Raw genomic sequence first — 13,177 nt, 5'->3', positions numbered from 1 at the left:
TACACTCTTTGTTTAAAATGTGAAATGCTGGTAGGGAAAAGCTATGCAAATGTTTAAGTCTTTCCTTATTATTTGCTACTTTTGAAAATTTTGTGTTTATTCAGAACATTATTGGAGAAGTTTATGAATCTGAATGTTTGCCAGATTCCTACCCACCATCCTTCAGCTTCAGGAAAAATAATATTATTATGACAGTACAATAAACATATGGTTTCCTTTTAATTATCCCTTGTTAGTGTTCAGACTATGATTTATGCCAAAGAATATCAGGACAAAGACAACACCCTGATTCAGGGCAGGTATATCAGAGGAACCAGTGGGATCCTAACATTATTGAAAAGCATAATAAACAGAAAGATCAGCATGAAGAGAATGAAGAAGAAGATGAAGAGCAGGAAGAAGAAGAGGTAAATATTGCTAATTTCTAAACAGCGCAGTGTTATAATGTACTCTAGACAAAGCAGAACAAATTTTGATATTCTAAAATATCACCATACTACGTTGTGAATAAACTCTGCTCAACTCTAATGTTAATTCCATTTCTGTTCTGCTGAAAGAGCTGTGGGATAATACTTAAATGGTAGATTAAATTGACAGAAAATGGTGATTATTGTACATCTTAACCTGGATTCAGTCTCTACCTCAAAAGTCACTGAACTGTTTCTTGCCATAAATTAAATGGCTGTATCAGGAAAATGGTGACTCTTTATTGTCTGTTTCTTCATCTAAACAAATAAAAGAGTTCATAATTTTTGTTTATTGCAAGCTTTACTACTATTTGCATTATATGAGCTTGTTTCAGATTTTGGTGCTAGACTACTACAAATGGTTTGGGTTTTTTCCACAAAGATATTAATTATGAATTCAGGTTGGATTGTTCTGGTTTATAATGCTGACCAGAGACTTATCAGTGCAATTTCTAGGCACATTCCTCTCAATTTGCAGAAACTGCACTTCATCAGGATAGGATTGTGGTCAGAAATCACTGGGCTAATACTCATTTCAATACTCCGGAATGCTATTTATTTCCCCTTGAGTTAAGACAAAAATTAGTTCAGTACATTATTTTATTTCTGTATCTTGAAGTATTTAACCTTTCATTCTGCAGGCTGCAGAACATCCACCCATGAAGGCAGATTTTTTCCATCAATTAGTGCAGAGGCCTGAAGATTTTCTTGAAAATGCAGAGGAAAGAGTTGGAATGTACAAGGATATAATGCTTCATCCTTTAGAGGTAAGAAGAAGCAAAATAATATGATTATACATAACAAAAGATTGTTTAAAATATTTTGCACTTTTTTTTTTTTTTGAGTTTATTGTGTGGAGGCGGACACAAGGCATACTACAACTTATGCCTAAAATCAATGATACAAAGTTGTCATCTCTAGGTGTTTTTCTACTCTGGAGTCAAGATGAAGTAATCCACTTTGAGTTTTAAAGATGAAACTATACCTGCCACCACTGGCACTTCCTAAATTGAGTGAACTATTTGAAAAGCCCCATGTATCATTACCATTAGCAGAGTCCATTCCAGTAAGCAGTCCCCTAAGAAATCTGCTCTTCATTGCCTTCCACTCCAATCGATTTTCTTCCTCGCCTTCTTTATTGGCTGCAGATTTCTATACCAAATAATTAACTCATCAATTTGCTTTGTCATCTGTTTCATATCTGCAGGTGTAACATTGTTTTTTCTTTCCTTGTTGAGTTCAGTAAAGTTGGATTTGCTATCTATCTTCCCCCTCAAAAAAAAAAAAAAAACCAAAACAAACCCAGTAATTTGTTCTCTGCAGGTGCAGAAGCCTCATGTTTGCAGCACACTTGACAATTACTGTTTATTTATGCCCTTCAATTTCCCTGTGGATTAGAAAATCCTATAGTTAAAATTGTGTAAACTTGTATAACGTCTTTTGCTAGAGTAAGAAACCTGTTACTGCTGTGAAGGGGAAAGCAAAAACTATGATATCTTTAATCGTGATGAAATCTCACATGGATTTCTTGTAAGAAAATGAATGTAAAAATGTTTAGATTTAATTACTTTAGGATGTACACCAAAATTCAACACTTTCAATACTTTCTACTATTTGTTAGGTCTTACTTAGGCTTCTTTAGTGATGAATGTATTAGTGAAGAAGCATACTGGTCCACTAATACGTAAAAGGAGCATAGAGGTCTGTCATCGGCTTAGGTAGAGGTGATGAAATAAAAAAAAAAAGCTTATAGGATGTGCAGTTTGAACTGGAATAGGTAGAAAGAACTTTGGATAACAGACTGTGATTTCTTGGTAATTTATTAGAATGAAATCGAGTAGAAATAAGTGAAACACTATAATTAATGACAAAACTTAATGAACAACTACAGAATGTGAAATAATTGGCTAGGCCGCAGTACTGCAGACTGATGGGTTTTAGTCATAAAATGAGTCAATAAATGAGATGCTATTGTACAAAAGCAAATATTATGGATGTACTAAGACAATTATATATAAGCAAACCACAAAATATTATCTTCTCTGTAGAAGTGTAGTAGAAAGAAATAATTAGTTATTATTAATTTCTTCCAAAGATAAGACAAATAATTTAATTTATAGTGTAGAAGACTTAAATAAGATGCCAGAAAATGAACTCTAACCCTAAGTGTAGTAGAGAACTGGAACATATTACCTACAAAGTTATAAAGTCACCTTCGCTAGGCTTTTTCAGGACTGGAGTTAGACCACCATCTATCAGGAACAGAGTGGGTGTTCTCAGTCCTCAGACAGAGACTTTAACAATGGACATAGGATGTGTATTTTAGTCTAAGGTCATATTTACTAATGGGAAGATTGAATATCAGGAAAAAAACAGATCTGTTGTTCAAATTTTACAGAAATTGAGAGTCAGGCCTGAAATGAAAACATTGGTCTCATGCCTGTTGTTTCCAATAAATCCATTAATTGACATTGTCAATGTTTAGACAATTAGAAGTTGAGTTGATATACAAAACGTTACTGTATCTTGATTCTTTGTAGCTCTCCTGTATTTGAGCTAGGATATTTAATCTGTTTTCTGAACCCATTGTAACTCCATTTTTTTAATTCTCTCTGTATTTATTCATCACCAAATAAAAATTTCTCTGCAGAAGATTTTATAAGTCATCAGTATGATGAATTTTGGTTTTACTGAAGTCCACAGGAGCCCAGCTTTTGCTATGTATAGGAACAGAATGTCATTATGTGGCTAACTATATACAATTTATGAGTATGCCTTTGTTCTTAAACAGGACTTGATGGCTGAACAGGATTGTCAATATCTTATTGAACTGGATGGAAATCAACCACCAGATGATCTCCTTGTAGTAAGCAAGCTATGCATCAGTTTAGTTAGCCTCCACTAGAAAATGATTTCTCGGTTCTGTGGATTGTTTTCTTCATTAAGGTGCTGACAAAAAATGAGAAGTTAAGACATATTCAGTATGATATATTTACAGAATCGGCTTATTTTTTGCCAGTGTCTAAAATTATGACAGAATTGTTATGAACTTTGATATTGTTTTACAGTGTAATTTAAGACACTACATTCTTTTTACAATTCTGCTGAGTGATGGCGTCTAGATTTTTAGCTCATAACATAGCAACTTATTTGCTGTATTAAAAAATACAATGATAAAATTAGAAGATAAAAATTTTTATCCTATGCCTCAGAAATAACAGTTGCTTCTAATCAGAAATAAAGTATGAGGTTTAAAAATGAAGTGAGAGATTGTCTTTGGCAATAGGAAGTGAAGTGCTCCTGCAGTTTCCCCTCTGTTGTTTGAAACAAATTGAAGCAATTATAATTCTGTAAATACTATTTAAATTTATGCTTAACTTTACTACAAACAGTAGTCCTATGGGAAGAAAATTCCACTAATTTTTCAGAGTTGAAACATAAAGTTTCCTCATTTATGATCTGTTTGTGAACATTACAACAGAAAATTTATAGTAAAGGCAATCAAGTTCTGTAAGTTGTGCATTGATTTCAACGATTTTACCTAAAAGTAAGGCAAAGACTTACTATGAAACTAGTCCAAACATGACAAAACTTGCTTTTTCACTTCAAGAACACTTGTATTCAAGCAAGGTTACATTAAATTAAATTTAATATCATCTGATTCTCATTGATAGACATCTGGTTTAAGTATCTTTTTAAATAAATTACCCAAAGTTTTATTACTTCCAACTGTGCAGAATCTGATCTCCTAAAGAGACTTTCCTCCTTTTCAGATCGAAGCTCATCTGAATATTTCCACTGATTTGTGGGAAAGAATCCTTCACAGCCAATTCCTTTAGAAGCCTTTGGATTCACAGCACAATGAGGAGATATAAAGGCTGTGATTCAGCATTTTGCACTGCCTTTATCTAGCAGTTAAAATTCAGCTCCATAACTAGGATGACTCAAAGTTAGGGACTGGGCCTTAGTGTATATGTAGCCATTATATAAATAAAAATTTAAAATTTTAAAAATACTTTGGGGGTACTTTTGGATGAGAAATGCAGTTTTGACTGGTTCTCGTTCAAGGTGTTTTTTCTTTTCAGTCAGTGGTAGTTCGACTTCAGTCTCTGGGTATTCCAAATGGAGCTCCTATAACTAGACTTCAAAGCCAGGAAGAAGAAATGCTGGAGGGACTGGAAAGTGTAAGTAGGCTTTTCTAAAATGTGATTGACGATAATAATAATTATTATATATTGTAATATATAGTTAATTATATATTTACCTCTGTAAAAGGTCTATTAAACTTACTCTGATCACATGACCTTTCAGCATGCCTAAAACATATATTCCATCCTTGTTATTCCCACACACAGGTCATGGTCCTTTCTTTATCCTCTTTAGAAGAAATCTTGGCCCTTTTCTGGCATCTTCAATAAATCGCTGACTTGCACCTCTTGTCCTACAGATCTGAAATATGTGTTTTTTTAAAGAATATTCTGTAAGCATGATGTGCTTTTCTTTTTAAGTTTGATTTATTTTCTAGTAAAATATTTTATAAAAGCTAAGGACGAGGGATACATCGTTTCAGAGAAAACTTCCAATAGCTGCTATTACTATTTTAATAAACAGGATGAACTTTTCCGGGTCCTGTCATCTTACAATCGAATAGCACACAGATGTCGATGGCGTAGAAGCAGGTGGGGACAAGCATGTCCTGTGGCTCTAAAGGAAGGTGATATTCTAATGGGAAACCCAGACTTGGCTGTCAGGTCAGCAGAATTGGACTCTATTTCTATTTCTATTTCTATTTCTATTTCTATTTCTATTTCTATTTCTATTTCTATTATTTCTATTTCTATTTTATAAGATAAATGCATATATCTGTTAGCTTCTCCTCTCTTTCAAGTTTTCTAGGTAAAATGTACATACTATCATCCCCAGAGGCACTGAAAACATTTATGTTGAATCCACGGCCTTACCTCTTGCCACCAATGCCACTTCCTCCTTGTAAAGTGCTAGTATTTGGTCCTCCACTGTCTGGAAGAACAACTGTTTGTAACCTAATTGCACAGAAATACAAAGGAAAGGTAGGTTTATAAATGTCTTATGTAACAAGGGTATAAGCTGAAGCTTGGGAATTTGTTAAGCACATTCTTATTCCTGTTATGTTATTAATGTACACTTTGCAATCATATGGATTATAGAGGAAACATAATAATTTAGTGAAAGTCATATATATATAAAAGTAGCTATATTTTGAAAATATTTGTATTTACCCTCTATGCCAGGCAAATACTTATGCATCAGTTATTTGTCTTAGCATAAGAACACTACAAATAACTTTTATATCTAAGGTAATTAAATGTAAATGCAAACTAGAAATTATTTTTTCCATAAAAAGGCCCCTGCACTTGAATTACATGTATTTTTTTCTGAAATTTGCAGAGCATTTCCAAATTGATTTCATTGTATAGAAGTTGAATCAGATGCTATCTTTGTCTTCTGTGCTATTTTTATTTTTTCAAATCATTTCACTAGGTTCTTGACATGGCCAAACTCATTCAAATCCATATGGAAGTATTAAGAGAAGAAAACATTGAGCAAGTGCGAAGGGATACAGTGGAAAAGGCTATAACAGCAGTGAAAAATAAGTTGGAATTAGAAAAGCAGTCTAAAGAATCAGGTGAAAAAGGTGTTCCATGGTCTTTGAATCTATCTTATTGGTTTTAGGTTATTTAACTGAAGCAAGTGCTGTTAGTTTGACTTATAAAATATTACAGAAGTTGTGCCTTGAGTCTGAACTAAAAGAATATGCAGTGAAGGGAGCAGCTGAGTAGAATTCAATATTTTTTATATCCTCTGAGGTCGAGGCACCCACAAGTATGTAAGAAAGAGTTTTCTGAGCTTTTTGAAAGAAATTAGTTCTGGCTGGTACTGGTTGGAAACTTTCCATTTGAATGACTTTCTGACAAGTTAAATCTTCACAAAACTGGAATTTTCTTAAAGAAAGCAGCTTGTCAGCTGATGTGAACCCACAATCTAGAGATTTTCCACTTTTGAGTAGCCTTCCGAGTATGGTGTCTCAGACGGCATGACTCTCCAGCTCTGGTCACTTTTAGACTTCTTAAGCTGCCCAGGTTTTTGCAACTTGATGAATTCAGAAAATATTTTGAGAAGGTGAAAATAACATGTTATTTTAATGTCTTCTAAACAAAAGTCCATAGAATCATAATAGAATCATAGAATAGTTGGGGTTGGAAGGGACCTCAAAGATCACCTAGTTCCAACCCCCCTGCCATGGGCAGGGACACCTCCCACTAGATCAGGCTGCCCAGAGCCCCATCCAACCTGGCCTTGAACACCTCCAGGGATGGGGCAGCCACAGCTTCCCTGGGCAACCTGTGCCAGTGCCTCATCACTCTCATGGTGAAGAAATTCTTCCTTATGTCTAGTCTAAATCTGCCCCTCTCCAGTTTATACCCATTGCCCCTCATCCTATCACTATAAGCCTTTGTAAACAGTCCCTCCCCAGCTTTCTTGTAGCCACTTTCAGGTACTGGAAGGTCACTTTCAAAATTGGATTTTCTTTTTGCAGGAAATGTTGTGGTTTGTTGTTTTTTTTCTCAAATTATTTCTTTTGAAATGACAATTTTCCACTGAATTGGAATTAGCTGGTCCAGTTATCTTTAGTCATGGTTCAAATGGACAATCAGGCCATTTAGCTTTACTGAACTAAGCAGCGAATCAATGTATTTGTCTTACTCGTGGGTAGGTAGGTGTCTAAGAAGCACTCAGTATACTCCTCTGTTGCTGCAAAACATAGAAGCTAACAGTGATACAAACCCCATTGACGTTGCAGCAAGAATAGTGGTGAACTATGACACCAAAATTAAAACCATTGAACAATGCTGTGTTGCAGATTCTTGGCTATGTAAATACTATTGAGGACAGGCATGTGAAATCATATTAGGATTAATGAGAAATTAATCCTAGTTAATAACCTTGGAGAGCTCAAGCAATTTTATTGCAAAACAGAACTACAAACAGATGAAGGATGTAAATCATCATAGAAAGTAAGAAAGTGACAGAAGGGGAAATTAAATATTTTGGAAGCCTGACTCTAGATCTAGAGGCAACTATTCCAAAAGTTATTTCCTATTCCTAGGAAAATTATTTAGCTAGTTAGCTAGTAAATTCTGCCTTTTGAGAGAATTACAGACAATCACTAAAAATTATGCAGCATTTATATATCAATTTTATTAGATAAATGCCCCCCTGACTGTCCTCAGTGCTCCCAAGCCCAGTTCAGGGACAGACAGTGAGGCTATGAAACTCCAGTTAGGTCCACAGAGTTTTTATCTCCTGTCAGAGGAGGTCAGCAGATTGAAGCAGTATAGTAGTGGTATAGCAGTATATATATGGCTTCAGCATAGTAAATGTGCACCTGGGTGGAATCAATTAGTTTGCATGTTCCAAGACTGCTTTGCCATACGTACCAAAGCATGGGAAAGATTAAAACTGAAAAGGCGATGTACACACGCTCAGGGATTCCCAGTCCGTTAATGTGCTCAGATAACATCCAGCTCAAACAGAATCATATTGTTCTGTTTGGGAGGGAAACAGGGAAGGATATTTAATCTGTTGAACTGTTCAGAACGTGTTGTGTATTTTTAAACTCTTTTCTGTTTTGCTTTTTGTTTTGTTTTGGTTTTTTTGGTTTTTTTTTTTTTTTAATAGTTTTGATCTCTTTTCTTTTAGGGGGGACACCAGGCATATAAGATCTGGTACAGCTAGAGAGCCATTTGTGCCTCACAGACTGATGGGTGTTAGTCTTGCCTTTACTAGGGCTGGAAAAATGCTTGTGATTTCTAGGAGGTGCGTTGTGGTATTCCACAGGCTGGGGAGGCTGCAGATGAAGAGGAGGCTGAGATGTAGCTGCTTTAGTCAGATGGATTTTGTAGTGAAGTATTTGTATAAAAGGGTTTTCTACTAATCTACTTTTCTGTGAGTTTAATACATATTCATAACTACAGGAGACCTGCAAGAACATAGTAGTGCCAAAGAAGCAGATGATTCTGAAGAAACCACTAATAACAGAGAGGGATTAAACTTGGAAAAGAGAAATTTGCAAGAACATAGCGGTATCAAAGAAGCAGATGATTCTGAAGAAAGCACTAATACTGGAGAGGGAGTGAACTTGGAAGAGAGGAGTACTACAGAATCTTCCCTTACCCAAAAAAGTAAAAAGTAAAACTTAGCTATTTTAAGCACATCATTTGATGCCTTCAGTGTGTCTTGCAAATTAAAAAAAGTGAAAGATTATCTTTTATATTTCCTCATTTTCACTTGTAAGACTATTTTAATTTTTTTTCCTTGTTCCTGGTACTGCTATTTTGCAAAACCTGAAATGAAATGGGTAATGTCATCATTGAAATATATTAACCCATTGAAATATATTAACTTAATAATAAGTTAATGTACAGGGGAAAGAGCTCCAACTGACTGTTATAGGAGCTAAGCATGTATTTTGACAAAAAGTTTGGTGTTTTCACTTACATATCTTTTTATAGAATAAGACTGTATCCGAATTTTTAATACATAAGGAAAATAGGTGTTAATTCACACACAAAAAATAAATAATAAAAAATGGAGAGGATCTGAATTCAGGAGTGGGAGTTTTTGGCACTTGAAAACAAAAGGGAAACTTAAAAGTATGCTAAGTTTTAATTGACCCTTTGAAATATACTTAAACAAATCAAATAAGTTTGTAAGCCTGACATGGTTTACAAATAGTAGTATTTTTTCAGTATGTTGCAGAATGGAACAGAACAGACTGATATTTCATCTTAACCAAGGAGGAGAGATTATTAGGTAGATCCAATTAATGGACATTAATTAAATATACTTATAAGGATCTAAAATGGAAATTAAATAAATGTGGATTGTGAGGTAGTGTTGACACTTTTTTTTTGCCTTTTTAAGGAAAAACGTTTACTCCTTCAGTTATATTCTTCCTTTGATTTATGACACTCTATACCTGCAAAAGATACTGAAGTGAGCACTAAAGAAGGATCTGTTTCTTGAATGGTAGAAGCAGAAAATTATATCTTTAGCTATGATAACTGTGAAGTCTGTTTGGGTTTGGGTTGGGCTTAGATATTGTGCCTTTTACATGGAGCTTGTAAGTTGGCAAAAATAAGCTGATAATGTGTAAATTTGTGCATGCATGTAAAAAATATCAACAGAATCAGTGAAAAATCTTGGCATAAGTGCAGAAAGCAAATATGGCTTTTTTTTTCCCAAATTATGCTCTTCACATAGTAGATATTGCAGTTGCTTAAAACAGTTCTTCACCAAATTTTATCAAATTAATATGTAAACTGTGAACTAACTATGATTGTTCCTTTAAAAAGATTTTAAACAATTACAGTCCATTGTGTCAGCAATTATTAACAAAATATGGATCCAGTATAAATGTTCTGTCCATCTCAGGGAGTGCAGGCTTCTTGATTGTTGACAATATGCTGTCTTGATCTATAATTTGTATTGATTTTTCAATTAGTCTGGTCAACCTTTTGATTTAGGAATCGAAGAGAAATCAAATCCAAGGAAATTCTCAGGTACTTCAGGTGCCTAACTGTTCTACTACACAAATGTCATTCCATTCATATTGAAATAATATTTCACTTAGTGGCAGAAAATACTGTACAGTTTAAAAGAGGGAAGTGGGGGTGTAATAAAAGAGCAAACCAAGACCTTATAGCCTATCTTTGTGAAGTACCCTCCAGAACTGCATTCAGAAGAACTGGTATTTGATTCTTTCTCAGTATGATTGTGTAATATGCTTAAAATGACTGCTGCATGGTAATTATGAAGTGGCTGGATTTAATTGCCTAGCAGTTATTCCTGACCAGAGGAAATAAGTATGTCAGAATTTTGTGAAGCATTTCAAACAAATCTATGTTACTAGGCATGTCAGAGGTAACTGCTGACCACCCAGAAGTTCAAGCAATGGTAGAAGAAGCCATAAAAAGTGCATCCATCTCTGAAGTTACACCGTCACCTGAAATATATGCTGAAGCACTGGAGAGAGCTATTACAGAGGTAAAATGACGAGTACTATGTAATAAATCACGTTTTTCTAAAAGCAGCTTGTAACAGCTAATACATTATTGATATAAGTTCTTAAATTTTCCATTTTAAAGATCAGTTTAGTTTATGTCACATAGTCTGAAAACTTACATAGGATTGAGGAGAGGCTGAGCAATATCACAGAAGACAAATCTATTGAGGACTAATATATATACAAATAATTTCTGTCTTGCAAAGTAGCTGGGCTATAAATTGTTAAAGGTTAAGAGAATTATCTGAGGGAAGTACCACTGTATGCTTACCATATTCTTATAATCTTAGCCACTGTTAAAGAGCTCAAACCCAGTTACCAGTGTTTGGAAATAATTGTATATGAAAGTTTATCCAAGAATTTTGAATTGTTTTAAATTTGTCCACTGATTTGTAACTATCAAAATTGTATCCCAAATTTTTGATAGGCAACCTGAAAATGTTACTGACACATTAATCTCTTCTTGTTTAAAATGTTACTTCATTTCAACATATGAAGTTATAAATCTCTTACTTTTTAAATGCCTGAAATGACAATATGGAAAACCCATAATATTTAGAAAATCATTTTGTATTGTGCAGTCTTTTTGAACAGCTCACAAACTATCTTAATCTTTTTTTATGTTACTGAACCTGACATTTTCTAACAGCTTATGAAGAAGAGCAAAGACAGGTTTCCTGGTGCTCCAGAAAAAGGAGGATGGGTGGTGGATAACTACCCTCTGTCAGTAGATCACTGGTTAGCTTTATCAGAAAAAGGACTTCTACCTGACACTATAGTCTGTCTGAAGAATACAGAAAAAGATGGTTAGTAAGTGCACACTAATGAAACTTAATCTTTTATTTTTTTCTGTGTTGATATCTTTATATAAAGCACAATTATAAGAAAAACTAGTAGTTATGTCCCATTTATAAAGTTTCAGGGATCTCAAGAGTCAAAAAACAGTGAATCAGCAAAGTGTACCCAAGATTACTTTCAATCTGGATTAAGGGAATTACACAGAATTGAAAACAGGAATGCTTTACAAAAGCAGTTAAGAAAATTACTCCTATTTATAATCCTATTTACATTTTCCTTCTACTTACAATCAGCAGTAAAGACCACTGGACTTTTGCCATTTCAGACTTGTATTCTGTGTCTGGCTGCCCACCAGCCTGTAATGTGTCTTTCAGTCCAGTTTCCCAGCTGTGAAATCACATTACAGATATGAACTTTATCTACTTCAGAGACTTACATAGTTTACTCTGAACTGACTTCTTATTTTTTAAAAAAAGAAAATCAGAGCTTTTCAGAAGCATGTCACGACTCACAGCCTCACTTAGCTACGGGATCTAACTTCTTAGTCACAGAGCTTTGTGAAATTTTGTAACACCTTAAACATTTTAACTAAAAGTCTTCCATCCTGGCTGGAGCTCATATATAGTCTAAACATAGACCGAATGTTTCTGTGAGAAAGTTCTAGATGCAGTGTTTGCCAGAAAGTCATATTTGCTCTTCCTGTCATTAAAGACCTTATCTCAGATACTTCCAGAAAGAACATAAGGACAAATTGCATTTCAGTGCCTCATCTTTCCCTCTCAGATATTTCAAGCATATTGAAATGTTCATGAACCTAGTTGTTGGGACACAGTGCGTTGTCCTTTCTTAAAACCACAAAAAGCACTTTATTCATGTAGTTGACATGCAGTAATGTAGTGCTAATACAGTGTGCTAAATAACAAACATCAGGAGTCAAACTCTAGCCATTTCTGCAGGAAGAGGGCTGAGATGGGAGAGATGCTTTCAGATTTATGGTAACTTCCTCTTCAATTCTCAGAATTCAACAACTTAGTAAATTAATTGCATAAGAGTAAAGGTTGACTCACCGTTCACAAAAGGCTTTATTCTGTATCAGACACTTTGGGAACTGACAATTCCTCATGGGAGCTGTGTTCAAGACTGGTCAATGGTAACTGGCCTGTTTTTTTCTTTCGGGAGTAGAACAACTTTGGAGTCCATAGCAGCAGAGTCTTTTGAATGAAGACCTCTCTAGGACTTCCAAATCTTGTGCTTCCTTCCTGCAATGTACACCTTTCTGCCATTCGCACTAGTTATCAAAATCTAGCTCTCAATTTCTTGTTCTGATCTAAACAATCTATTTTATATTCCTAGTAGCCATCTCTTCCATGCAATCACCTTCTCTTTCTCTAGTGTGATAGACAGCAGATTCTTTAAAGCATAAGTGTAAAACTTTCCTAGAAGTTAGAGTGATCCTTCATGAAACTTAAATTTTGTGCTCGCAGCCCTGATGGTAACTCTGTTTGAACTACACTGTTCTAGTCTTTATACCAGATAGCAAAACCCCCTGCATTCTTAATTATAATACAACCCATTTGGCCCTATGTTAAGTAGATTTCAGGCTTGTAAGGAAATCCACCATTCCCAATTTTACTGTATATGAAACGATCATGAGTCTATACCCTAATTTTATCCCTGGAGCTGTATCAGGCTTTCATATGTATCAATGACTATTTTTTTTTGAGGTTTCATTCACTGATGGGAGGAAATGAATAAACATACTTCAAATTATAAAGCATATATTTCTACTATCTCAGCTTAAAACAAG

General features: G+C 34.6%; 1 protein-coding gene across 10 annotated transcripts in view; it reads left to right on the top strand.

Annotated features, from left to right (window-relative positions):
- The window catches only part of AK9 (adenylate kinase 9), a 67,527-nt gene that overhangs the window by 13,376 nt on the left and 40,974 nt on the right, over positions 1 to 13,177 (top strand). For 4 of the 10 annotated variants that reach the window (XM_054061148.1, XM_054061146.1, XM_054061150.1 and 1 more), the window contains 10 exons: positions 237 to 407; positions 1,109 to 1,234; positions 3,259 to 3,333; positions 4,553 to 4,651; positions 5,079 to 5,218; positions 5,356 to 5,536; positions 5,988 to 6,141; positions 8,483 to 8,689; positions 10,420 to 10,553; positions 11,222 to 11,378. In XM_054061148.1, coding sequence (XP_053917123.1) covers positions 237 to 407; positions 1,109 to 1,234; positions 3,259 to 3,333; positions 4,553 to 4,651; positions 5,079 to 5,218; positions 5,356 to 5,536; positions 5,988 to 6,141; positions 8,483 to 8,689; positions 10,420 to 10,553; positions 11,222 to 11,378 — 1,444 coding nt within the window. Of the gene's footprint in view, positions 1 to 236; positions 408 to 1,108; positions 1,235 to 3,258; positions 3,334 to 4,552; positions 4,652 to 5,078; positions 5,219 to 5,355; positions 5,537 to 5,987; positions 6,142 to 8,482; positions 8,697 to 10,419; positions 10,554 to 11,221; positions 11,379 to 13,177 lie in introns of those variants that run through there. The other 6 variants (XR_008448955.1, XM_054061143.1, XM_054061149.1 and 3 more) reach the window with 6 other exon arrangements.

This window comes from Cuculus canorus, chromosome 3 (genome assembly GCF_017976375.1).
Source record: "Cuculus canorus isolate bCucCan1 chromosome 3, bCucCan1.pri, whole genome shotgun sequence".
NCBI lineage: Eukaryota > Metazoa > Chordata > Aves > Cuculiformes > Cuculidae > Cuculus > Cuculus canorus.
This window is presented reverse-complemented; position numbering and strand designations above follow the sequence as displayed.